The sequence below is a fragment of the Corvus hawaiiensis genome, chromosome W (genome assembly GCF_020740725.1).
Source record: "Corvus hawaiiensis isolate bCorHaw1 chromosome W, bCorHaw1.pri.cur, whole genome shotgun sequence".
NCBI lineage: Eukaryota > Metazoa > Chordata > Aves > Passeriformes > Corvidae > Corvus > Corvus hawaiiensis.
In genome coordinates, this window is record NC_063254.1 from 418,765 (window position 1) to 445,230 (window position 26,466).

General features: G+C 44.5%; 1 protein-coding gene across 2 annotated transcripts in view; it reads right to left on the minus strand.

Annotated features, from left to right (window-relative positions):
• LOC125319315 (ceramide transfer protein-like) overlaps positions 1-5,277 on the minus strand; it is a 240,791-nt gene extending 235,514 nt beyond the window's left edge. For both annotated transcript variants that reach the window (XM_048290427.1, XM_048290426.1), the window contains exons 1-2: positions 4,888-5,277; positions 2,084-2,218 (exon numbers count right to left, since the gene is read on the minus strand). In XM_048290427.1, the coding sequence (XP_048146384.1) occupies positions 2,084-2,218; positions 4,888-4,983 (231 nt within the window). In that variant the 5' untranslated portion in view covers positions 4,984-5,277. The remainder of the gene's footprint in view (positions 1-2,083; positions 2,219-4,887) is intronic.
• Positions 5,278-26,466: the final 21,189 nt, after the last annotated feature.

The following is a 26,466-nucleotide window of genomic DNA, read 5'->3' on the forward strand; positions in this document are numbered from 1 at the left end:
GAGGATCCCAATTACATCAGATCAGTGCTACTGAACATTAAGTCAGTAAGAAACCCAACTTCTCTACCAAAGTAATCGCAAAACACAGTAACAAATAAGTTCCGCTGATAACAAAAATAGCTTTTCATTATCATCTCAACATTTAATCAACTACTGGTATTCTCCTATGCATTTAGATACATGTTACTAAGCTTATATTAATATATTAAGACATTACAAGGACATGAAAATAAAGATTAACTATGTACCACAGGAAGAATAAACAATTATCATAATTCATTTTCTATTATTGAAAACAGGTTTAAAAAAATATTTAATTTGCTACCAAACTATCAAACCAGAAGCATTCATTCTGAAAAAGTAAATTTCTGTATCCTAGAGACACATGACCTAATAGCATTCCTGAACCTCTAATACTTACATAGCAATCACTAACTGCAACTAGAAATAATTAACAGCAGTTTATCAGGTTTCAGATATGCTATTTCAAAGTACAAGCAATTAAACTATCAAATACCAGTCACCAAGCATGATTCTGAATGAAAATGAAACAACTAAAATATCAGAATAATTTTGAGAAATACTTTTTATTCTTTCTCAGTGTACTCAAGAAGCTCCAGAACTGGGGGGAAAGGGGGTGAATCAACAATTCAACACCAAGTTACCAGATGCAACAAGTGCCAGATAGAAGAAAAAAAGCTATCTGCAGGAAGTTTGTGTTACACACTTCCTAGTCATAAGACAAGGAGCTCACCAACTTCCCTTCCCAAAGCACAATATACCAAAACATTCCCAAAACAATATCAGCATCACTATATTCTCCACCACCAGAACTGGAATTCAAGCTGCTGAGATGTACTCTACAGCACATTTCCAAACATCCCTTGGCCTACCTCCTTGCCACCACCTTCCTGTCTCTGCCTGGTTGGCATGTTAAGCCTCTTACTAGTGAATAAAACACCTTTTTCAAAGTCCTGAGCAGAGACTGGTACCTCTACAGACTACTAGAAGTACACTTAAATGAGCACTTCTAGATGCTGTTGCCGTGCACCATAAACTCCTGAAAAAGTTAAATCTTGAGCAAGTTTAAAAGTTTAAGCAGCTTTAAAAAGAGCTTTAAAAGAAATTAGCTTATCTATTTTAATTTTCAGATGACTACCATACATATCAGACATCCAAATGTAAAAATCTGGGGTTTTTTCACAATCTTTTTCCCAAAATACATAAAGTTGATGTAATCAATCGGGTCCTTTTTTTCAAAATCCAACTGTGTTTAAAAAAAAAAAATCTATTTTTAAGCTGAATATTAGTAAAGGAAACTTAATATTTGTCATCCTCAATTCAGTTTGAAAGCAAAACATTTGGTGGAATAAGAACATAAATACTAAGATTTAACACTACTGCTCTAGGAAGTTATGTGCTACACAGGTCTAGCTTTTCCCCCCACCCCCCCTCCAGTCAAATAACTGGCTATTTAACAGTAACACAGAAAAGCATGCTTTTTGGCAAGCATTAGTCATAATTAATATATTTCATAACTCTGAAAGCTACAAAAATATTTTTCTTCTTCATCTTCTAAGGCAAATAAGCATAATACTGGATCTTTTAACATTAGGCAGAAACAGGACCCTGCTTTAGAGAAGGAAATACATAATACAACATTTTCTTTTACAATTTTTGTACAGAGTCATGTTCAGAAAGTACAGTCAAAGAAATACTACCCTCTCTTTCTAGTGCAAAGTGTAAAGACTGTGATGGATGCTGCTGCCTTTCTGAAGCTGGTCTGGGGTCTTAGGCTGACCCTTGGGAAAACTCCACCTCCTCCACAAGCAAACTGTATCCCTACCCACAGAAACCTCCAAAATAACAGATATGAAAAGCTGTGCATTGCAATCTCAAATAAAACCAGCTTGTTTTCTTATTCGTAACTTCTTTCCCTGGCTCCACAGTGTTGCACTAATATAACTAACTTTAATATTAAACAACCTACAATTTATTTGGCATACCCATATTTACCTTCACCAGACATTAGCCTACAAATATGTAACACCCAAAAACATGTCAATACTGAAATAGCACTTACTGTAATCACAGCCTTGCTCAGACAGATAGAGCCTCTACAGCCATACTCTGTTTCATCTTCAGACTTGTAATAACTGAGTGTGTTTCTTTTCAGAACTACCCATCGATCCTGCCACCCATGAATATAATTGGTCCACTGTAAAAAAAAAAAAAAAAAAAAAAAATCAAAGATCAGCTAATAAAAAAACAACAATAAAAAAGTTTGGCTGATATTTCTCAGGCTTCAGGAAACACACTTCCACATCGAAGTTCCTTCTTTATATTCACCTTAAAATTATAAGCAGGAAATACAATGGGGAAAAAAACCCCAACACACTGGAGTTCTGAAACATTTAAAGAGACCGGTAGGATACACTTCTGTAAGGCCCTAGAAAAATCTCTCAACAAGACTGTTAAAAGGGCTTACAGTTTTTCATATACTCTGAGTTAGATGCAAGGGAGAAATACCAACAAGATATTATCAAGAGTCAAAACAACAAGAAAAACTTTACTGGCAACTTCAGAAAATTAGAGAACTTCGGCAAAAGTTTAGAGCAGCATTCGACATAAAACATTCCACAAAACATTAACTTAGCCCATTCAACTTAGCAAACTCCAAACCCATCTGATTTTAAGTTACTCAAAACTCCAAGAAGAAGGAATTAGAAGACAGAAAAGATATAGAAAAGAACAAATCTAGCTACCACTCCTAGTTCCAGCGGTGTTCAGCTGATAGAAATTCCAAGAGAAAGTAGGGTCAAGACGTGCTCGCCTCATGTTCTGGGTTAAATACCCTTTAGCTTTCCTGGGTCCTTCCGGGTTATCTGGCCCTCTGGGGCTAGACTAGGGCTCCAGGGGTGGGGTGTGGGGCATTGCTTCCGGTGTGCCAGTGATTGGCAGCCACTGCAGGGCTGGAATCCAGGCCCGGGGGGGGGGGGGGGGGGTGTGTACGGGGCAGTGCATTGCCTCACCAAAGGCAAGGCTCGACCTGCCCCTTTCCCCACACACGCACCCAAAATGTTTAGAGCCAGCGATCCTTCCAGTCTCACAACTTCTAATGATTCTCTTACCAAATTATTCCTTTTCCTTCAAAGCTTTGCTCTTTACTAAAGGGCAGAACTAAAACAGTAGTGCATACATAGAACTGCAGCCTACTTTTATTGATTTAAAATGTAATTATATACATTAAGTTATTAAAAGTAAATATTTCTTTAGTAGAAAGTTTGGTATGCTACCATTTCATTTTAATTAGCTTGTCTCAAGTATTGCTGAGGCATCAACTAGCAAAAGGTAAACGTCCCTCAAGTATATTCACTGCAACAGGTTTCACCATACTTGGCTATTCATATTCCATTCCACGTTCTCACAGAAAAGGCAACATCAGCTACACTCAGCACAATCATCCAGAAACGTTTTCATGTACATAAGCTACAGAATGTCAGAAGAAGCCATGGCTTCACCTACTACACCAGTAAAATACAGTACTAGGACTTATTAGATTATAAGATTTTACAGATGAGAGCCAATGGCCTTCTTTTCTTCTAGCTCTTCCTCCCATCTCTAGGCTTAGAAACATTTTCAAGACTGAGGGAGTTCACAGAGTCCCTCACAAAAAACAGAGTAACCCTATCACAGCTGTTCTCAGCATCCAGGGTCTACTTATAATTTCAGTACTCTATGATATGTGCCTTCTACACAGGTCTCTGTCTGGCCTTATTGCATAGGAAAGAAATTCAAAACATAGTGCTTTAATTCTAAAGATATTTCAACATTATTCTGAAACTTTCTGTTTAAAAAATTCTGCTTTCAAAACTTAGTGATTCAGTATTCAGCTTTAAAACACTCCTTAAATTTCCCAGTATCATCCAACACATATTTGCAAGTCATTTAACTTTCAGCGATATAAGAGCAAAAAGTGATGTTTATTTTTAAAGGGGGGAAATAAACTTCAATGTCATTTTTCTTCAACTCCTCCCCACCTCCTGTATCTCTCGCTGCAGGGGTATTTTATTGCCCTGTTTTGATAGTCGGACCAAAGATTGTGCCATTCGTGCTGGGACCTGCTTCTAGGAAGTGACCACGAGTTGCGCCTGCCTTTAGGAGCTCCCGGGCAGGGATGTGTGATGTCGCGACTCCAGACCACACCCAGGCCCGACGTCAGCTTCGGCCAGGAGCCTAAGGAGTGGGGGAGACACTTCCCCGCGCGCACTTGGCTGCCCCCTCGTGGGCCTCTTTCCGGAAGCTCACGCCAGGCAGCCAGCGGGCTCGATACGGGGGCAGGGGGCGGCAGGGACTACCAGCCGCCAACCCCTCCCCCAGCCGCGGCTGAAGCCGCACCCGCGGCTCTTCCTCAAGAAACTGCTTCCTCACGCCGCCTCTCGAAGGTTGCGAGGGGTGGGGGAAGGACGGGCAGGCACTGAGCAGATGAGAGTATAAGCACGTGAGCCTCCTCCTCCCCCCCCCCCCGGTCCAGCGGGGATGTGGTGGTGCCTCCGGTTGAGGGAGGGGGCGCAGGGGATTTGCGCCCGACGCCAGAGCGGCTGCCTAGCAGGCTCCGCGCCATCAGGTGGTGGCTGCCTCGGCCATGACGGCGCCTCCTACGCCCCCACCAGGCCCCTCCACCAGCGCCGGGGAAGGCAGGAGCTTTAGCCTGATCCTTCGGAACAGCGGGGTGGGGAGGAAACAGGCAGCCGGGACTGACAGCCCTCAGCCAGCTGCAGGATTAGGGTTAGGGCCAGCTACAGGAAGGGGACTATAGTGCGACGCGGAAAACGGAAGCGAGAGGCCGTCAGGCACAGGCTGCGGGGAGGAGGAAAGGCAGCTTACCTTGCTGAGTACCCCACAGAGCTCAACAGGCAGCCCGAGCTCTGTCTCGGGGTCGTCTTCGGAGCCAGAGGAATTCCAACTCTGATTGTCCGACATAGTCGAGCAGGGAAGAGCCGAGCGATCCCCGCCCACAGCAGCCTTAGCCTCCTCCTGCTGAAGGGACGGGAGCAGCGGGCTCTACCTGAGTAGCACCAATCCGCACCCGCAGTACCACCAGCAACCGGCCGGCGCCGAGGCACGCAAGCCTGGGCTTCCTCCTCACTATTGCTCCACGGCCCCTGCTGGCGGCAAGAACCACAGCACAGAGGCGGCGAGGAGACACAAGTACGCGTCTGCCTGCCACGCAATCCACTTAGAGCGTAGCCACCACCACCATCTTACGCAAGGCAAGTGCTGTGTGCCACTATTTATTAGCTCCGCCCCTCGCCTTCCTTCCCAGGTCCTCTAGCCGGGCCGCGCGATGGCTTCTGGGAGTTGTAGTCTTCTTTCTTTCAGCAGTCAGGCTGGCTACAATTGGCTCTTGGAGACGTAGTCCGCTGCAGTGGCTCTCTCCTGTCGCCGGGTGGCTGCCGCCTTGGTGTTCGTCGTTTCTGTGGAGCTAGCGGTAGGTTTCACCTTCGTAACTCGATGAGGTGGTGTGCCGGTTTGGACAAATTTGGAGGAAAATATCCTCTGATAGAAGGCAGGTTACAATCATCCCTCCCCCACCAGGTTTGGGAAAAAAGAGAACTTTTCCTCGGAGGAAAGTGAAAGAGATAAAAAACTATTTATTTAACAAACACACAGGAAAAGGATAATAATGCTAAATGATAAAACCTCTTGCTGTAGGGAGAAACCTGGAAAAATTTCAGAGTCCTTCTGTACGTGTGGTCTCTCTCCTCCTCCTCGGAGCTGGGTCGGTGTGGGCCCACCTCTGGGGCCTTGGTGGAAAATTCTCCTGGTGTGTTCTGATGTTGAAACAGTCCAGAAGAGGAGAAGGGAAAAAAACCAAAGTCCCAGGTGTGAAAAACAAGGTTCACTCTTGGTAAAATTTTAAAAAAAGTTTAATAAAAGGGACAATTAGGAGACAATAGCAAAAAGGGTATTACGGCCGGGTGCTTTGGCAGAGAGCCAAAGGCACACCTCTACATCCAAAAGATCATCTTTAAAAGTACATCTCTTATTGCATATTCATCACAATCATGCATGATTCATAAATTTTTTTGACTTTCTGTGTATCATCCCATCAGCCTTATCTTCCTCCTTGGCTCCATTCCGTCTCTGCTCCCTCCATAAATTCTTCTCTCTGGTTTCTGGTTTTCTTCTTCTCTGATAAGATACTCCAGGAATGTGGAGACTTTCTCTGCCTATCTTTTCTAAATTGATTACATAAACAATAGACATTCTATTGTACTGGTTTGGCCAAATTTAGAAATATATCCTCTGAGAGAAGGCACAACCACCCCTTCCCCACCAGGTTCGAGGAAAATAAATTTTCCTCAAAGGAAAGTGAAAGAGATAAAAACTATTTCTTTAACAAACACACGGGAAAAGGAAAATAATGCTAAATAATAAAATCTCTCGCTGTGGAGAAGAAACCTGGGAAAGTGTTAGAGTCCTCCCTTTGGTCTCCTCAGAGCTGGGGCTTGGCCCAGGGCCAGGCCCTCTGCGCTCGGTGGAAAGCCCTCCCGATGTGTTCCGATATTGAAGAAGTCCAGCAGAAAAGGGAGAAAATCCGAAATTCCAGGGAAGAAAAAAAAATTCAACTCTCAGTCTCTGTCCGGAGAAAAAGAAGCTGAACAGCTGGCCCAAAAACTGACTCGGGAAACAGCAAGCCGGGTGCTTCCTCCTTCCCCTGCCACAGCTGGGAGAAAAAAAAAAAAATTGCTATCTCTGTGTGACCTTGAACAAGCTTCAAACTGCTTTGAAAAAGTTTTGCTCAGTTTTTCCTTCCCCCCTCAGGCTCAGTTTAGAGGCATAGAAAGGCACAAAGTTAATTTCTGGGCATAGGGCAGCGATATGGGATACACATCATAAAGTCACCCCAGGACAATCATGTATTACATTACAGAACCTAGGTAAAGTTTTTCTAACATTAAGGAACATGCGAAAAGCCAACATCACAATACATTCATAACAATACTTCCATTTTCCTTTTTTTACAGATCACTTGGCTTGAGCAGTATCCCATGTTTTCTAGCCTTTATTATTTGCTCATTTTTTTAACAAGTCAATCTTGCTTTTTCAAAGGGGTCTTTGATATCATTTTGCTTCTTCAACACCATGATCTTTTGTGCTGTTCCAGATGTAGCCAATTTTGGTTCCACAGGCATTGGTACTATTTGCATGCCTTGGACCACAGAAGATATTAATCGAATGAAACAGGGGATCAGGCAAGGGAGAAATATCAAGCCTGTGGTGGCACATAAAAGGAAGAAACCTAGCTTCTTCCACCATTCTATTCCCAATACATTATCCCACCAGCTAAGTTTTAGTGCGGATTCCCACTTTTGGACCGGTACATGGGCTATTTTTCTGATATTTTTGGCTATATCTAGGACGGCATCCCCATGGTCATCTATCTTCAAACAACAGTCTGATGTATTAAATTTTCTACAAACACCTCCTTCCTCAGCCAATAGATAGTCTAAAGCCAACCTATTTTGATACATTGCAGCTCTTGTTTGGCTTTGTTGGCTAGCTAGTGATGCCTTTTCCTGGTCTTAAAATCAAGCGTCATACACAGTTAGAAGGGGAAAAGGGATTTTACCTTGGTATTTATTTTAAGGATCCTTAGGTGTACACGTCCAGGTAATATGCATCGAGATGCACCTCGCCGAGTCTATCTCTGTCCCCTCTGTCTCTGTGTCTCTCTGTGTCTCCCCCCAACATTGGGTATAACATTATAGGTTTTACTAATTAGCATATCTATCAAAGATTCCCCAATGAGAGGCTCAAGTGAGCCCCCCTCCCCAAAGAACCTTCCCCTGGATGGTCCTATCTTGGTTTACAGAATGTGTTCTGGAGAGGACCTTGGGGTCTGGGGCACACTGATCCCTAGCTACGAAGCTTTTAAAATGCTTAGTCTCTTAGCTTGACAAACAAGTCTAAGAATGTAGGCAAAAAGCACTAGGAATACAAAAGTTGTAAAAAGGTATACAGGGGTATAAAAGAAAAGGCAAAAAATCTTCATGGCATCACTAGTAATTCCAATGCCTGACCAGTTTGGTTCATTATTATTTCTACAACTGCTTGAAGTCTTACAATCCAATTCAACATGTAAATTTGGGTTCGATACCCCCAACTCCTATCTTGTGCCCAGGTGGCTGGCCCATACGTTTCAATTATGCGCTCAGCGGGCCATTCCTCGTCTCCTCATTTCTGAGATCCTCCAATCAATTCTCTTTTATTTCTTTTTAGATCCTCATACACTGGTATTCCTAGTTCATCTCCATCAGGCTCTGGTAAAAGAAAGAATCCTGGGTGTATGATTCCCAGGGTACATCTCCCTTTCCACCGAGAGGGGACCTTTGCATATGCCCTTTTTCCACATATCCAGAATAGGCCATCTGGTGCCTTCCAGTAATCAAATTTTTGTTGATTTATATTTTCCCAAAATTTTGATATGTCTGGGATCCCAAAATAAGGATTTTTGTTTATATCATTGCATTGAAAGAGTTTGACCTTATTATTGTACTTACAATTATTTTCCTTTGCTTTTTCCTGAGTCCAATACAGAGCTGGTTTCTCGGGGACCCACCATGTAAAAGTTCCATTACTGTCCTTATATCTCTTACAGGGAGTATTTCCTACTTTGTTAAGGAAATTGTTCCCGGTATTCCAGAGACACTCCTCTCCTATCACTGTTGAACTTAGTGCCCAACCTTCTGGTCTGTTTTCTCCCCTTATGTCTTGGTTTGAAAGACAGGTGTCTGCTAAGGAAGGCAGAAGCCTCCCTTGGAATGGCAGATGCGACCCCCCTTCCCTCCGAATTATTATAATTATGAAATTAAGGGGCTTTCAGGCAAAGATATGAGGAACAGGAATAACAGTTCTTTACTATTATATATCTAGATGTGTATAAGCAGTCAAACAAAAAACAATAACTATGGCAGTAACAGCAAACAATCACAAACCCAGTCCCAGCCTTCTTGGCTGTCAGGCCCTTTCCTCCTTGGTTGCAGTTCCGCTTGCAGCCGGCAGGGGTGCTGGCTGCTCCCGGTGAGCAGGGCAGGTGCAATGGTTCCCCTGCGGCTGCAGGGGGCACTCCGGAGCGAGCTTGGGGAGCACGGGGCACTGGTGCCCTGGGATCCCGGGGAGGGATGGAACAAAGAAGCTTCACAAACCCCTGGGCAGCTGACCCCGGTGTCCGGCCAGACACTCGGGAACAGCCGGGACGAGCACAAATCCCGGGTGGCCGACGAGATGTATCCAAACTGCAGAGCTGCAGTGGGAACCCCCTGGAAGTCTCAGCAGGCAGGGTGCGATGGGGCTACAGAGTAGTGAAGGCTCGAAGCAACGGTGGGGACAGGGCAGCTGCAGCCCGGCTCCCAGCGGGGCAGGGAAGGCGGGCTTGGGGTCCCGGGGTTTCTCCGGCTGAAGGAAAGCAGCCGGAAAAGCAGCCTCTCTCTCCGTCCAAACGCCGGGAACTGACTGCCCACCAACCCAAGTGAAAAAGAGTAATCAGATGCACCCCACCTCTATAGCCAGGTCTTTTGTTTTTCTTAAATATCCAGCAATTTGTCCCCCTAGCAACACGTATGGGGAAAATTCCTTTAACAGAAAAAAAACCAGGAGAACTCCTACAACCCCAACACCTTATCTTTGTCCGATTCCACTTAAGGAGTTCTATTGGGCTTAAGCTACTGCCTTTCCATGGCCATTCCTCTGTCATCAGAGGCCCTCCACAGACCCAACAGTTACATCAAGCTCTTTACCTATCCTTTCCCCTAATTCCACAAACAGGTTTTTTCCAAATTTTGAGATATCCTTTTCATTTTCTATTTGTTGTTTGAGTTTCACATACATGTCTTGAATTGGGGGTCGATATAGAGTTAGATTGCTGTGCTAGCTTTGCCTTCTTGTTTACCAGTTGTTCTTTTACTAAGCCTGAGAGTTTACTCCCAACACTATATGTGAAACAAATCCATCTTTCCCCTTTTGGACATTTACTTCCCAACCTGCTACCACTTGTTCCTAAATTTTCTGCAATCCAGTACTTTTTCCCATTTTGTATACAGTTTTCTATTTTGGATGGGTTGTAACAGTGACTGTTGACATGGGTATGCGCAATGAAAAAGGAACCTCGGTGTTTTTCCATATACAGCTTTTGGTAACACCCATGGCATGGCTATGTCGGTGTCCCCAGAGGAAAGACACAAAAAAGGAGTGACAGATAAAGGAATAACAGAGGTCAGATATGGCTTATACCTCCACCTCCCATGCCTATGGGATTGCTACCCACAGCAGGGGTATGTGATCTTCTTGGTGGCAAGTACAGTGGTCAATTCGGTCTTGCCCTCTACTTCCTCGTCACTTCCTTTTCGCTAATTTCCAGGCAAATTGCTTTTGACACTTCTTAATTGTAGCTTCCCACCGTTCCTCAGGTATCTCCCATTCAACAGGCACTAGTAATTCCCATCCACAAAGCAAGGTTGCTATTTCAGCTGTTCTTTGCTCTACCTGGATGGGGAATAGTTTTGGCATTCGGCACTTCATGCAATGAGAGTGTAATTTTAGTGAACTACAATACCAATATTTTTTACAGTATGGACATTTACATTTAACCCAGCTAGCATGTCTAGTATTGGGATGAATCAGACAGGGTATATGGTATGGCACTGTTGGAAGTGGCAATTCCTCCTCTTTTTTTTTAATAAGTCACAGGCTAAGGCCAGAATATGAGAACTCTCAGACTGAAATAGTCCTGATCCTCCTGTTTGGAGTGGAAGTATTCCTCCCCAAGGGGGGTATCGGAGGTGTCTCAGGACTTGTCCAGGCAACACTTGAAACCACTGATATAAGCCTGGCTATAGGAGAAGGTTCTACGAAGGATATCTGGACTTCAGGTGGCTCTCTTGAAAGCTCTTTATTGCATAGGCAATGTTACAGCAGTCCAGGGCGTGGGTATCCAGAACCAACTCTACGGCTGTCAGCTACAGCTTGTAGGCATACCTGAAGCCCCTTTCTGTTCAAGTTACAAAGCATTTATTTACTTTTCTTTGCTGAGTATCTTAATACATGACAACCAATAAGCACCATACACAATACTTTTACATTTGTCTATAGCCTATCATAGCTACTTGTAGAGAAATGGCTGAGTGAACAGGAACATGTATACGTGCACAATCCAAGCTATATTAGTGAACTGTCCTTGACTAGGGAAAAAAGAGAGGACCAATGCTGATGTGGCAAGCCGACAGGATGTTGCGGAGGGGGATGCTGACCATAGAGAAAGATTTATGTTAGTTAGTCGCGTGCATATTAATCTGTAACCAATCGCTTGCTATTAAAGGCCGCGGTGAACAGTAGCTGTAACCCAATAGTATGGAGCTTGCTTATGCGTGCTTGAGGAATTAGAGTATAACTATGGATCTGACAATAGAATAAACGGAGTTCCATCATATCTCTATGAGAAGCGTGGTTCATCCCGGCAGATCTCTGGCTATTGTTACTACCATTACCATATTATAGTCATTATTATCCAATCACAAGAGTAAGTATGTTACAATTTAAGCTTACAGTGGAAAATTCTCAGACCTTTCTCCTACCTGCCCATTGACATGTCTTGTTTGCCTGCAATATCTCTCTTTTTGGTAAAAACATTTTTTCTATTTACTTATGCTTTTCTTGAGACTTATTTACTTTGTGAAAAACATGTCTTTCTTTGTAGTCACATACCTTTGTCCTAATCATAAAATCTCCTTCCAACTCATCTCCAACCTTTGCCTTCTCAGTTATTCAGTGATCACTGGTTCAGCAAAAACATCTTTTACTCTATATCAAAACTTGCTTTCATTTCTATCTCATCCTCAGTTTCTACATTCAGAGATCTTTCTGTCAAGCCTACATATCTGTGAAACTTTCTTACCAAACTTTCATCCTCCCCAATACTTGGCCTTATTTCCCAATCAAGTGTGATTCTTGGTGTATCCCTTGGATCATTTGGGTCTTCCCAGTGCATTACCACCCAGTTCCTGCTTAAGAGTCAACTTGGTATCACCAGGCGTAGATGTTATACTTCACTCCTTAGGTTCTTCCACGGGTCCTTTGATTCTGCTGGCGTGGATCCACCCTCGCTCCTTGGTCCAGGTCGCTGCCTCAGTCGTCAGTAGCACCTGAAAAGGCCCTTCCCATTGTGGAGTTAGATTGCTCTTTCCATGTTTTCACTAGTACCCACTCCCCATGATGGATATTATGGATTTTAAAGTCTAAAGGTGTGGTTTGAGGGATTATCCCTTTTAACTGCAAATCTTCAAGGGTCCTTGCAATTGTGTTGACATATCCTTTAACACTCATTTCCCCTACTTCATAGGTAGCAGTTTCATGTTGGGTGGTCAGAAAGGGTAACCCAAACATCATTTCATAAGGTGACACTCCCAGGTCTGACCTGGGTTGTGTCCGAACCCTCAATAAAGCCAGTGCATTTTACCCCACGACATTTGAGTTTCAATTATTAATTTAGTTAAGGTTCTCTTTAAAGTTTGGTTCATCCTCTCTACCCGTCCTGAACTCTGTGGGTGCCATGGGGTATGTAGTTCCCACTTTATTCCCAAGGCTTGAGTTAGTTGCTGTAGAACTTTTGATGTAAAGTGTGTCCCTCTGAGTCTATCCTATTAATCATTCCATACCTGGGAATAATTTTTTCTAAGAGGGTTTTACATACTACATTGGCTGTGGCTCTGACAGCGGGAACAGCTTCCACCCAATGGGTAAGATGGTCTGTTATTACTAAAAAGAATTTCTACCTCTGTACTTGGGGGAGTTTGGTAAAGTCCACTTGGATACTTTGAAATGGTCAGAGAGCTAACTCACAACCTCCTGGAGTTGTTTTTCTCATCACCTTTTTATTTACTTTTGGCAAACCATACTTCTTTTCTTTCCGTTATTTGTTTAGCCAACCCATAAATTGCAATGCACCCATAATTCCTTAGAAGTGATCACACAAAGCCTTGGTATCCCAATGAGTTTTTTGATGCATGTCTTCTAGTATTTTTCTGGTGAGTGATTTATTATTAAGTAACTGTCTCCCGTTGGGAAGTTTCCATTTTCCACATTCATCTGGCTTTCCCCCTATCTTACTTAATTCTTTTTCCTCTGTTTCGCTAAATTTTGGAGTCTCCAATTTTTCATTCTTTGAGGTCAAAATTAGCATAACCCTTTTTATCCTGTTTTCTGCAGCATCCTTAGCTTCTTGATCTGCCAAATTATTTCCTCTTATTTCTGAGGTCATTCCTTTTTGATGTCCTTTAATATGTACTACAGCTATCTCTGCAGGTAACTCTAATGCCTCTAAAACCTCTAAAATAAGTCCTTCATGTATCAACCCCTTTCCCTTTGAATTAAGTAATCCCCTTTCTTCCCAGATTTTCCCAAAGGTGTGTACTACTCCAAAAGGGTACTTTGAATCAGTATATATAGTTCCCTTCTTGTGTGCTAAATATTCCAGTGCCCTTTTTAGGGCATATAATTCACAAGTCTGAGCTGACCGGTTTGAGGGTTAATTTTCCTTTTTCAATGGTTTGCATAGTCCTCCCATCAACTAAAGCATACCCTGACATTCTTTTTCCTTGTACACATCTGGAAGAACCATCTCTACATATATTATTTCTCCTTCTGAAAGGGCTTGTTCCTCGAGATCTTCTCGAACTTTGGTTGGTATTGGATAATTTCTAAGCAGTTATGTGTCAGGTTATCTTTTGGCTCTCCATATAAAAATTGAGCTGGATTCAGACTCTTGCTCACTTCTAGTGTCAAATCATCACTATCTATCAGAATTGCTTCATATTTTAGCATCCTAGAGCCTGTTAACCATTTTTCAGCTTTCTGGTTTAGCCCATTTCAAACTGCATGAGGTGTGTACACTATTAGCTTGCTCCCAAAAGTAAGTTTACGACTTTCTTCTAACAAGATTGCAGTAGCTGCTATAGCTTGAATACATATTGGCCAGCCATGGCTTGCTGGATCTAACATCTTTGACAAGTAAGCTCTTGGTCTCTTCACTCCTCCCCACTCCTGAACCAGAACTCCATGAGCTACTCCACTTTCCACATTCACATACAGATGAAAGGGTTTTTCTAATGAGGGTAAGCTTAAATCTGGTACTGAGGTAAGTTTTAATTTCAGTTCCTCTAATTTACCATTATCTCCTTTGGTCCAATTTATATCATCTCCTCCTGTCAACTTTTCATACAGAAATTTTACAGCTTGTGTATATCCTTCAATCCATAGTCTACAATATCCCAATAATCCAAGTAGCTTTCTAATTTCTCTCTTTGAAGAGGGAGGGGGAAGGGATAGAATCACTTCGATTCTCTTGGGGTTTAATTTTTGACTTCCCTTGCTTATGAAGTGTCCAACATATTTTACTTCTGATTCTACAAATTGCAGTTTCCTTTTTCATACTTGTCTTGGTTTGAAAGACAGGTGTCTGCTAAGGAAGGCAGAAGCCTCCCTTGGAATGGCAGATGCAACCCCCTTCCCTCCGAGTTATTATAATTTTGAAATCAAGGGGCTTTTAGGCAAAGATGTGGGAAATAGGAATAACAGCTCTTTACTATTATATATCTATATGTGTATAAGCAGTCAAACAAACAACAATAACTATGGCAGTAACAGCAAACAATCACAAACCCAGTCCCAGCCTTTTCGGCTCTCAGGCCCTTTCCCCTCGGGTGCAGTTCCGCTTGCAGCCGTCAGGGGCGCTGGCGGCTCCCGGTGAGCAGGGCAGGTGCGATGGTTCCCTGCGGCTGCAGGGGGCGCTTCGGAGCGAGCTCGGGGAGCACGCAGCACTGGTAGCCTGGGATCCCGGGAAGGGATGGAACAAAGAAGCTTCACAAACCCCTGGGCAGCTGACCCCGGTGTCCGGCCAGACCCTCGGGAACAGCAGGCTGGAACGGCAGGGACGAGCACAAACCCCGGGTGGCAGACGAGATGTATCTAAATGGGGAACCCCCAGAGGTCTGGGCAAGCAGGGCAAGCAGGGCTACAACGTAGCAAAGGCTCGAAGCAGCGGGCGGGGCAGGGCGGCCACAGCCTGGCTCCCAGCGGGGCGGGGAAGGCGGGCTTTGGGATCTCGGGGTTTCTCCAGCAAAAGGAAAAGCAGCCGAAGAAAGCAGACTCCCTCTCTGTCCAACGCAGGAGAAGGAACTGCCCAGACACCCAGGTGAAACAAAAGAGAAGCCAGCTCTTTTGTTTTTCCTAAGCACCCATCCATTTGTTCCCCTAGCAACATGTATGAGGGAAAATTCCTTTAACAAAAAAAAAAAAAAACAAAAAACAAAACAGGAGAGCTCCTAAAACCCCAACAATACTCTTAACCCCTTTTCTCCAAGAAAATTCAGAAGTTTTATCGTTGCTTCTCTGACTTCAGCTTCCCCAGATAATAAGAGGTCATCCACATACTGGATGATTTGTATTCCTGGTGGAGTAGGGAAAGCTTGTAATATTATTTCTAAAGCTTGTCCAAGTAGGTTTGGCGATTCTGTAAATCCCTGTGGTAATCTTGTCCATCTTAGTTGCTGCTTTCTCCCGGTATTTGGATCCTCCCATTCAAAGGCGAAAATATCTCAGCTTTCTTCAGCCAGTGGGCAGGTCCAGAAGGCATCTTTTAAATCCACTGCACTAAACCACTGATGCTGGGGTGGGACTTTACTTAGGAGAGTATAGGGATTGGGTACCACAGGATAACGAGCCCGAGTCCTCTTATTAACTTCCCGTAAGTCTTGCACTAATCTGTATGTCCCATCAGGCTTTTTTACTGGTAGAATAGGGGTGTTATGAGGAGACATACAAGGTTCTAATGTCCCATCCTTTATTAGTCCTTCTATTACTGGTTTCAAGCCTTCTCGTCCTTCTAAGGATATAGGGTACTGATGTACACATATGGGACATTCTTCTTTCTCAGTTGTGACCCTTATGGGGTCAATGTCCAGTCCTCCCCTATTCCCTTCCCCAGCCCAAACCTCCTTGTTAATTTTCTTTTCATCTTCTTGACCAAGTTTTAAAATTTTAGCTGTCATTTTCCCTTCTTCTGGTATAACTCCTATTCCCAACTCTGAGGGAGGTATCTTTTCAGCTTTTTACCAGCTAGCACTTGTAGTTCAATGCCTTAGAAAGCCTCGAGCAACCCAGAGAGGTAGCACAGGCAATCTAGCATTTTAGTAGCTCTAAAATCGGTAACTGTATCAGCTGCAAAGCAAATACCTCTAGCAGAAGCAAAGAGGGAGAAATACAGCTCTCTGCTCGCTCAATTTTCTGCAGTTAGAAGCTTTCAAAAGAAACAGACGAGATGTTCGCAGAAAGGGTAGCAGAGCCAAAGAGGGCAGGGCCTCCCTTGATCTTCTCTTTTATTCGGCGAAGGGGAAAGGGGAGGACTGGGGGTGGACCCGGGGTGACCGGCCAATCAGACACTGCTAAAGAGTTTGAGTTACATTTGGTTTATCCCATGCTTAGAACAAAGGGTTCAGAGCACATGGCAGAGGCAAGTGTCTTTGGGAGGGGGAGGGGAAGCTCGGAACAGGCAGAAACACAATTCCACCTGTAAATCCCTCCCTAGTAAATTGCTACCTGCCCCAGGGACTAATTAAACATCCCCCATCCAAATTCTAGTTTCCCCTTCGATTACCATGTCTTTGATGACAGGAACTGTAAAAGTTTCTCCTTTTTGCCCCTGTTACTTTTACGATATCTTTACTTATACTACAACCTTTTAGAGTATTCACTAGGCAGGTTCTTTCAGCCCCTGTATCAACTACAAATTCTAACTCCTCCTCCTGGGGACTGACTTTTAAAGTTATCACAGGCTCTAGATGGTATTTGTCCCCCAGAAAATAGAGCCGGTGACATCCCTATTCCTCGTCTGGGCCTATTTCTCGGAAGATTTTCACGTCCTTCCTTAAGTGAGAGCATTCTCTTCTAAAATGCCCTTCCTCTCCACAGTAATAGCAAGCAGTTTTAGAATGCTCCTGGGTTTTTGTTTGTACTGGGGTCTTGGTTTTTTCACTTTTCCTCTTTTTTAAAGCCCGAATTTCTAGGAGTGGTATCCGGGGACTTCAGATTCCTTTGAAAGTTACTTTCTCTCATAGTGGCTACCATAATTTTTGCTTCTATGTTGGCTTTTTCTTCATCTCTCCTGACATAAACTTTCTGAGCCTCTTTTAATAAATCATTTAATGATCTTTTGTGCCAGTCCTCCAATTTTTCTAGTTTCTTCCTAATATCTGGCCAAGCATGAGTGCCAAAATTGACTCTTAGTAGAGCCTGCCCAGCTACTGTCTCGGGATCTATCCCAGAAAATTGTTTCATATTTCTCCTAAGTCTCTCTCTAACCATTCAGTTGGAGACTTCCTTTCCCTGTTGCCCTTCAAAAGCCCTTTTTAAATTCTGCTCTCGAGGTGCTGCTTCTTTTATTCCTTTGATTACGAAATTACGATAATCATTCATATTCCTTCGCCTAGCCTCTTCATTGTGATTCCAAGCAGGGGGTGTCAATGGCATCTTCTGGTCTCCTGGTAGTCTCTGCTGGTTCTCTCTTTCCCAAATTCTCATACACACAACTCTAATCATTTCTTATTCCTCTTGAGAAAATAATATTTTCATTATTGCTTGCATCTCTTCCCAAGTGAAAATGTTGGACCTAAAAATTGATCTAATTGTTCCGCTGTACTCATAGGATCGTCCAATAGTCCTTTGATCTCTTTTTTGAAATTTCTAACCTCTGAAGAAGTGAGGGGGACATTTACAAATCCTGTTCCCCCAGCTCCCTTTGGAACTTCCCTTAAAGGGAACAAACGGACCTCCCCATCCCAATTCTTGTGTCCTTTTTCTCTTATGATACTTCTTTCCTGTCTTGGGGGGGTGTCGGGGGGGGCTGTTCTGTAAGTGAGCTCCCCATACTTTGGTGTGTTGCTTCCTTCTTAAGAGGACAGCAGAAGCGGTCGTTGCCAGGGGAACAGTGATGCAGGTGAAGGGGTGGGAGTAGGGGGTAGGAGTCCTCTCAGAAGCTGATTCCTCCAGGAGTGGGGGGGCGTAGGCGGGGACTGCCACCGGAACCGCCAAGGAGACAAGTTCTTCCGGCAGATACCAGATTTTAGCGTGGACTCTCTGCACATGGTCCACAGCAGTCATGGCGGCAGGACTCTGTGCTGCTGGCGGACTCAGCATGGCCCGCAGGCCGAAGCCAGGTTCATTGGAGCCATGGCAGACAGTGCAGCGGGGGCAGGGACTGGTGGAACAGCCCGCGGACATCAGAACTAGGGCCGGAGCCGGGACTGGGGCCACCACCAGGGTGGGGGCGGGGGGAACCCCAAAAGTGACCGGCTGGGCTGCCACGGAACAGATACCTGGACTAGGGACAGGCAGAACACCGAAAGCGACAGGCTGGGCTGCCACTGGACCCGCAGGGGCTGGAGGGGGAGGCGGGAATGCCGGGGCTACCGGCAGAGCCATGGCAGGCAACACAGCAGGGGCAGGGGCTGATGGAATGGCCTATGGACATCGGAACCAGGGCCAGAGCTTGGGCCGGAGCCGGGGGTAGGGGTGGGGGGAACCCCAAAAGCGGCGGGCTGGGCTCCCACAGGACCCACAGGGGCTGAAGGGGGCAGCTGGAACACTGGGGCCACCGGCGGAGCCGCTGCCGCTGGGACAAGTGGTGGAGCCACAGGTGGTGCCATAAGAGCCAGGACGGGCGGGACCTTGGGCCCCAAGACCGGCCGTGCAGCTGCGAGTGGTGCAACAGGAGCCTGGGCTTGGGGTGAGGCAAGTGGGAATGGAGGGGGCAAATGCTTCCAGGGATTCCCAGCCCTTCTCTTTCTTGTTTTCCCTTTTCTCCTTTTCTTGGGTCTCTGACAACTTAAAAATTCTTATCCCCTTAGGCTCTATGTTTCCCACCCAGCATGAAGCATGCTTGCCTTCTTCTGTGTTAAAGGGTTCTTTTGAATTTAGAAATACTTGTAAAGCCTGACAGATCCAAACTTCAAAAGGGCCATATCTAGGACAGTAAACATGGTCAGATCTTATTTCCTTCTCAGCCCAATCAAACATACAAAACTGTATCATTTTGACTTTGCTCTCTTTTCTTGTACTTGGGTTAGTATTCCAGTTAGCTAACATAACTCCCAAAGGGCTTTCCTGGGGTATCTCTGCTGGCACGCTGTCATGGGTTAACATAGCTACGGAAGTGATTCTCTTGCATAGAGGTGCTTACAGCTTCCTCCATGACCTGACAGAACCTATCAACTGTCTAGTTTGAATATTGGCAACTTTTTAAGGCACTTAAGGAGCTTGACATGCCTCTGTGATCCACATTTAAGAATGAAGAAACCCCAGGAAAGCTCTCTCTTGCTTCTGGCCTTGGGACAGGTAACTGGGGGGGGGGGGGGGGGGGCCCATGCAGACCAGCATGGCTGGGCTGGGCCCTGCTCGGCCCAGCCCAGGCCGGGACACAGCCATCCTGGAGCCGTGCAGCCCTGTTCCATCCGTGCCCCCCCCCCCCCCCTCCCCCCCCAACAGCTCTGTTATGTGCAGACGGTGCAGCCCGGCTCCACACCCCCCTCCCGTGCAGCCGAAGATTCAGCTGAAGCTGCTTGCTGCCTGGCAAAGATCATGTGACCAACAGCGATAAGTGAATTCCAGCTGCGGGGCCTGGGTGAGATTAATCCTTTTTCAGTTGCTGTAAGTTTCCTCCATAACAGATAAAGCCTGCAGACATCAATCCTCTTCTGAGTCTGAGGAAGAGGGAAGGTGAAGAAAACACCATAGAGACACCAAAGTCAATGAAGAAGGAAGAGCTGAAACCCTGAGAGAGGAGAGGGAGGAGATGCTTAGAAGCTGAAATTCTGTTGTAAAGCTATGGTGGTGATGGACTATGATATATCAGAGTACCCGTTGAAATTTCATGAAAGCATGGGGGGGTGGAGCGTTTAAACTGTACTTGTGAGCAAAAGTACTGTCTTGGGGTGACTTTATGATGTGTATCCCATATCGCTGCCCTATGCCCAGAAATTAATTCTTGTGCCTTTCTATGCCTTTAAACTGAGCCTGAGAGCGGGAAGGAAAACCTGAGCAAAACTTCTTCAAAGCAGTTTGAAGCTTGTTCAAGGTCACACAGAGATAGAGACTTTTTTTTTTCCCAGCTGCGGCAGGGGAGTAAGGAAGCACCCGGCTTGCTGCTTTCCAGCCAGCTGTTCGCCAGTTTTTCAGTTTCCTTTTCTCCGGAGAGAGACTGAGAGTTGAACTTTTTTTTCCTTCCCTGGAATTTCGGATTTTCTCTCTTTTCTACTGGACTGCTTCAAAATTAGAACACATCGGGAGGACTTTCCACCGAGCACAAAGGGCCTGGCCCTGGGCCAAGCCCCAGCTCTGAGGCGACCAAAGGGAGGGCTCTAACACTTTCCCAGGTTTTTTCTCCACAGCGAGAGATTTTATTATTTAGCATTATCATCCTTTTCCCATGTGTTTGGTAAATAAATAGTTTTTCTCTCTTTCACTTTCCTTCGAGGAAAATTTATTTTTTCCCGAACCTGGTGGGGGAGGGGTGGTTGTACTCTGCCTTCTCCCAGAGGATATATTTCTAGATTTGGCCAAACCAGCACAAGTACCTATGCTGAAACAAGCAAATGACTGTAATTGTGAGCAAAAGTACCTGTGCTGATATAAGCAAATGCTGAAGCAGCTGTAATTTGATGAGAAGTTTGAACAGGGAGAGATGGAAGTGATGAGGACCCTTGCTCCAAATCGGAAGAAGACCTCTGTTCCTAGAGATGAAGATGCTCCCAGAGATGGGTGAAGAGAACCTTTGCTTCTGAACAGCTCATCCTTAAAATGGTACCCCAGTAGCTCAAGATTGAACCCTTGAAAACAATTGTGGGGAAAGCTGTAAGTCAGGGGAAGGGACTCTCACATGTGAGCAGAGAACCAACCTGGGCGGCTGTCTCGCTGTGACACTGAAGCCATGAGAGAACCTCTTGTGGAGATGTCTCCATAGCATGAGAGACTCCTCTCCCTAAGTGAACTGAACAAGGTTATTATGGAACTGATAAACAGACTGAACATCTCAAGGGTTGTCTTTTACATTGTCATTGGGAGAAGGGAGGAAGGTGGGGGGAGGAGAAGTGTTCTGAAGGTTTGGTCTGAATTTTTTTTTCCTTTATTTTAGGTCTGTTAATAAACTTCTTTATATTTCAAGTTTTGTGCCTGCTTTGCTTTCTCCTAATTCTTATCTCACAGAAGGTAAATAAGTAAGTAATGAGTATTTTGAACCAAAACCACCACACACGCCTCTATTACTTTTTTTATTTCCTAATTCTTGCTTACTGGTTTTATGTCCCATTTTCTCAGAATCTTATCTACCCTTCCCAGGCCTTTGTTTCCCACATTTTTTTTTTTTTTAAAAATCCGGATCCCACCTTCTCTTTCTATTTTCCTCTCCTAGAATACCAAAGTTCCCTCCTCTTAATAAAATATGCCTCCCTCCAGAAAATAAAGTTATATTTCAGGGTTTAACATTTCTATCACATACATTTTCATTCATTCTCACTCACTCCTTTTTATTGTTCCAATATCTCTTTCTCAATCACTATCAGTCACAACCACACAAGATTAAGGTACCTTCTAATTTCAAATTGTTGGTTAATATTCACCCCTGGGCCCAGTGTTCCAGGTTTCTTGGATTAATCCTCAGCAGAATTAACCCCAAATTTCTTGGATCCAATCTTCAATTCGACAGTCTCAAACCCCAAATTTCTTGGATTAATCCTCAACTTGGCAGAATTGGGCCCGAATTTCTTGGATTCAATCCTCAACCTGGCAAGTCTTTAAGGGCCCTCCTACTTTTTGTCTCGTTTCCTCGTGGTTTGTACTAGGAAACTCTTGGCTCCCTTTCTTCAAGGGATCCAATCCCTCCCCTGAAACCCAGTCCCAGTTAAACTGGGGGTTCTCTCACTCCTTTTATCCTTCACTTTGCCTCTTTACTGACTGCTTCCCTCGTGGTGATGCCTTTTCCTGGTCTTAAAATCAAGAGCCATACACGGTTAGAAGGGGAAAAGGGATTTTACCTTGGTATTTATTTTTAAGGATCCTTAGGTGTACACGTCCAGGTAATATGCATCGAGATGCACCTCGCCGAGTCTATCTCTGTCCCCTCTGTCTCTGTGTCTCTCTGTGTCTCCCCCCAACATTGGGTATAACATTATAGGTTTTACTAATTAGCATATCTATCAAAGATTCCCCAATGAGAGGCTCAAGTGAGCCCCCCCTCCCCAAGGAACCTTCCCCTGGATGGTTCTATCTTGGTTTACAGAATATGTTCTGGAGAGGACCTTGGGGTCTGGGGCACACTGATCCCTAACTACGAAGCTTCTAAAATGCTTAGTCTCTTAGCTTGACAAACAAGTCCAAGAATGTAGGCAAAAAGCACTAGGAATACAGAAGTTGTAAAAGGTATAACAGGGGTATAAAAGAAAAGGCAAAAATCTTCATGGCATCAGTGGGAGAGCAGAAATGCAGCCTCAGAAGCTCCTCACTCGCTTCGCAGGTCTGGGGGTAACCAGCCCATGTCTCATACACACACTTTCATCCCCCATATCCGCTTCCCCCCTCCAGGAAAAAGAGGAAAGAAAAAATACTCACCTTTCTCTGAGTCTTCATGCATAAGACTTTTACGTGCTTAACTACCGCGGTATCTTAGGGAGCTTTTTCTTTCCTTTCTTTTTGATTTATTGTCTCCTCTCTTGTCCTCTGGGTGTTTGACCTGCAAACCCCCAGACCCACGCCAGGAAACACAAAGCGAGGCCGTCAAAAGCGGGCGGGGGCACCCCCCACTCTGGGTTCCCTGGGAGATCTCAGAGGTGAGGCCTTTTCCCCGTACGGGCCACCAATTGAGAAAAATGAGGTTCACTCTTTGTAAAATTTAAAAAAAGTTTAATAGAAGGGACAATTAGGAGACAATAGCAAAAAGGGTATTACGGCCGGGTGCTTTGGCAGAGAGCCAAAGGCACACCTCTACATCCAAAAGATCATCTTTAAAAGTACATCTCTTATTGCATATTCATCACCATCATGCATGATCCATAAATTCTTTGGACTTTCTGTGTATCATCCCATCAGCCTTATCTTCCTCCTTGGCTCCATTCCGTCTCTGCTCCCTCCATAAATTCTTCTCTCTGGTTTCTGGTTTTCTTCTCCTCTGATAAGATACTCCAGGAATGTGAAGACTTTCTCTACCTATCTTTTCTAAATTGGCTACATAAAATTAGACATTCTAAATCATGTATTACATTACAGAACCTAGGTAAAGTTTTTCTAACATTATGTAACGTGAAAAGCCAACATCACAATACATTCATAACACAGGAAAACAAAATTCAACTCTCCGTCTCCCTCCGGAGAAAAGGAGCCGAAAGCTGGCTGAAAAGCAAGAAGGGCGCTTCCTACGCTCTTGCTGCAGCAGGACACAGAGGAGTGTGTGTATCTGTGTCCTTGAAGAACTGCTTTGAAAAGTTTGCTTAGTTTTTTCCTCTCCCCCCTCTCAGGCTCAGTTTAAAGGCACAGAAAGGCACAAAGTTAATTTCTGGGCATAGAGCAGCGATAGGGGATACACATCATAAAGTCACCCCAAGACAGGTGGGGAGCTCTGTTTCCTCTGCCGCCGGATGAGGGCAGTGGTGCTGTTTAGGGCGATGTTTGCTTGCTTTTTTTTTTTTTTTTTTTTTTTTTTTTTGAGGGGGAGAAGGACCCTTTCTTTACTTAGGTAAAGCGTTTCTCTGGCCCTGCTCACTTTCTAGAGTGAAAGAAATAGTATTGCCGTCCCTATGTCAAGCCATCAAGATTTGGGGGGTGTGTGGGAAACCTTACTGGCTGGAGGAACTATGACTCTTAAGACATGACCATAGTTACTAGCTGGGCAGAGCTGCAGAGGTCACACCTCCTTGTGGTCCTGCTGGAATGCCTTCATGGTGATCGAGTTGACCTCTGCCCAGTGAGCCAGTGTTATAGTTGCTTCCTCCCTATCATATGGCTTCACAACAATATCCTGGATGATGTGAAATCCCTGAGATTCAGTATCCCACTTGACAAGGTGCACATGATGTTCAAGTTGAGAAAGGAATTGTCAGGAAAATCCACAAACGCCAGGGGTTTATGTCCAAAATGGAGACAAAGGAGTCCTGCAACTCTATTCGAATAAAGGGAGACAGTCCACCAGGGCACACCCCTGCAGGTGTTCTCTCTGGAGGTTTCAGAGGGCACAGCCTCCCTTTATCCTAAACTCCCGGCCACATGTTGCCCTCTTCCTTTCCCCATTGGCTGAGGTACTAGGAAGGTACAGCCTTCCCGAACTGCGTACCACATAACCCCCCGAACCTGTAATTTTACCCCAAAGTTCAGAAGTTCAGGCTTGTGCAGACCCTTGTCTATTTCAGGAGCCAAGCTGTCTGGGCCCAGTAACGAACCTGCTGCTCAAAGTCAGTAGAGGCATTAAGACCCATTTCAAAGATGTTAACACCCATCAAATTGTTTGTAAAGACATTAGCACACATCTTTCCTCTCAGAATTACCTGGATGTTATGAATGTATTGTGATGTTGGCTTTTCGCATGTTCCTTAATGTTAGAAAAACTTTACCTAGGTTCTGTAATGTAATACATGATTTAGAATGTCTATTGGTTATGTAGTCAATTTAGAAAAGATAGGCAGAGAAAGTCTCCACATTCCTGGAGTATCTTATCAGAGGAGAAGAAAAACCAGAAGCCAGAGAGAGAAGAATTTATGGAGGGAGCAGAGACGGAATGAAGCCAAGGAGGAAGATAAGGCTGATGGGATGATACACAGAAAGTCCAAAGAATTTACGAATCATGCATGATTGTGATGAATATGCAATAAGAGATGTACTTTTAAAGATGATCTTTTGGATGTAGAGGTGTGCCTTTGGCTCTCTGCCAAAGCACCCGGCCGTAATACCCTTTTTGCTATTGTCTCCTAATTGTCCCTTCTATTAAACTTTTTTTAAATTTTACAAAGAGTGAACCTCGTTTTTCACAATTGGTGGCCCGTACGGGGAAAAGGCCTCACCTCTGAGATCTCCCAGGGAACCCAGAGTGGGGGGGTGCCCCCGCCCGCTTTTGACGGCCTCGCTTTGTGTTTCCTGGCGTGGGTCTGGGGGTTTGCAGGTCAAACACCCAGAGGACAAGAGAGGAGACAATAAATCAAAAAGAAAGGAAAGAAAAAGCTCCCTAAGATACCGCGGTAGTTAAGCACGTAAAAGTCTTATGCATGAAGACTCAGAGAAAGGTGAGTATTTTTTCTTTCCTCTTTTTCCTGGAGGGGGGAAGCGGATATGGGGGATGAAAGTGTGTGTATGAGACATGGGCTGGTTACCCCCAGACCTGCGAAGCGAGTGAGGAGCTTCTGAGGCTGCATTTCTGCTCTCCCACGAGGGAAGCAGTCAGTAAAGAGGCAGAGAAAGATAAAAGGAGTGAAAGAACCCCCGGGTTAACTGGGACTGGGTTTCAGGGGAGGGATTGGATCCCTTGAAGGAGGGGAGTCAAGAGTTTCCTAGTACAAACCACGAGGAAACAAGACAAAAAGTAAAAGTGCCCCAAAAGATTTGCCAGGTTGAGGATTAGATCCGAGAGATTTAGGTTTTGAGACTACCGGATTGAGGATTAAAAATTCCAAGAAATCTGGGCTTAATTCTGCTAAATTGAGGATTACTCCAAGAAAAATGGGTTTTGAGACTGTCGAATTGAGGGTTGGATCCAAGAAATTTTGGCTTAATTCTGCTAAGTTGAGGATTAATCCAAGAAACCTGGAACATTGGGCCCAGGGGTGAATATTGGCCAACAACTTGAAATTAAAAGGTACCTTAATCTTGTGTGGTTGTGGCTGACAGTGCTTGAGAAAGAGAAATTGGAACAATAAAATTGAGTGAGTGCGAGTGAATGAAAATGTATGTGATAGAAATGTTAAACCCTGAAATATAACTTTATTTTCTGGAGGGAGGCATATTGTATTAAGAGGGGGGAGCTTTGGTATTCTAGGAGAGGAAAAGGGGAAAGAGGGGGTGGGGTCCAAATTTTGTTTTTTTTTTTTTTTTTTTTTAAATGTGGGAAACAAAGGCCTGGGAAGGGTAGATAAGATTCTGAGAAAATGGGACATAAAACTAGTAAGCAGGATTCAGGAAATTAAAAAAAAAGGAATATAAGCATGTGAGCCGAGATTCCCCAGGAAAGCCCTCTGGGAGTTATGTTAGCTAACTGGAATACTAACCCAAGTACAAGAAAAAAAAGAGCAAAGACAAAATGATACAGTTTTGTATGTTTGATGGGGCCGAGAAGGAAATAAGATCCGATCATGTTTTCTGGCCCAGGTATGGGTCTTTTGAAGT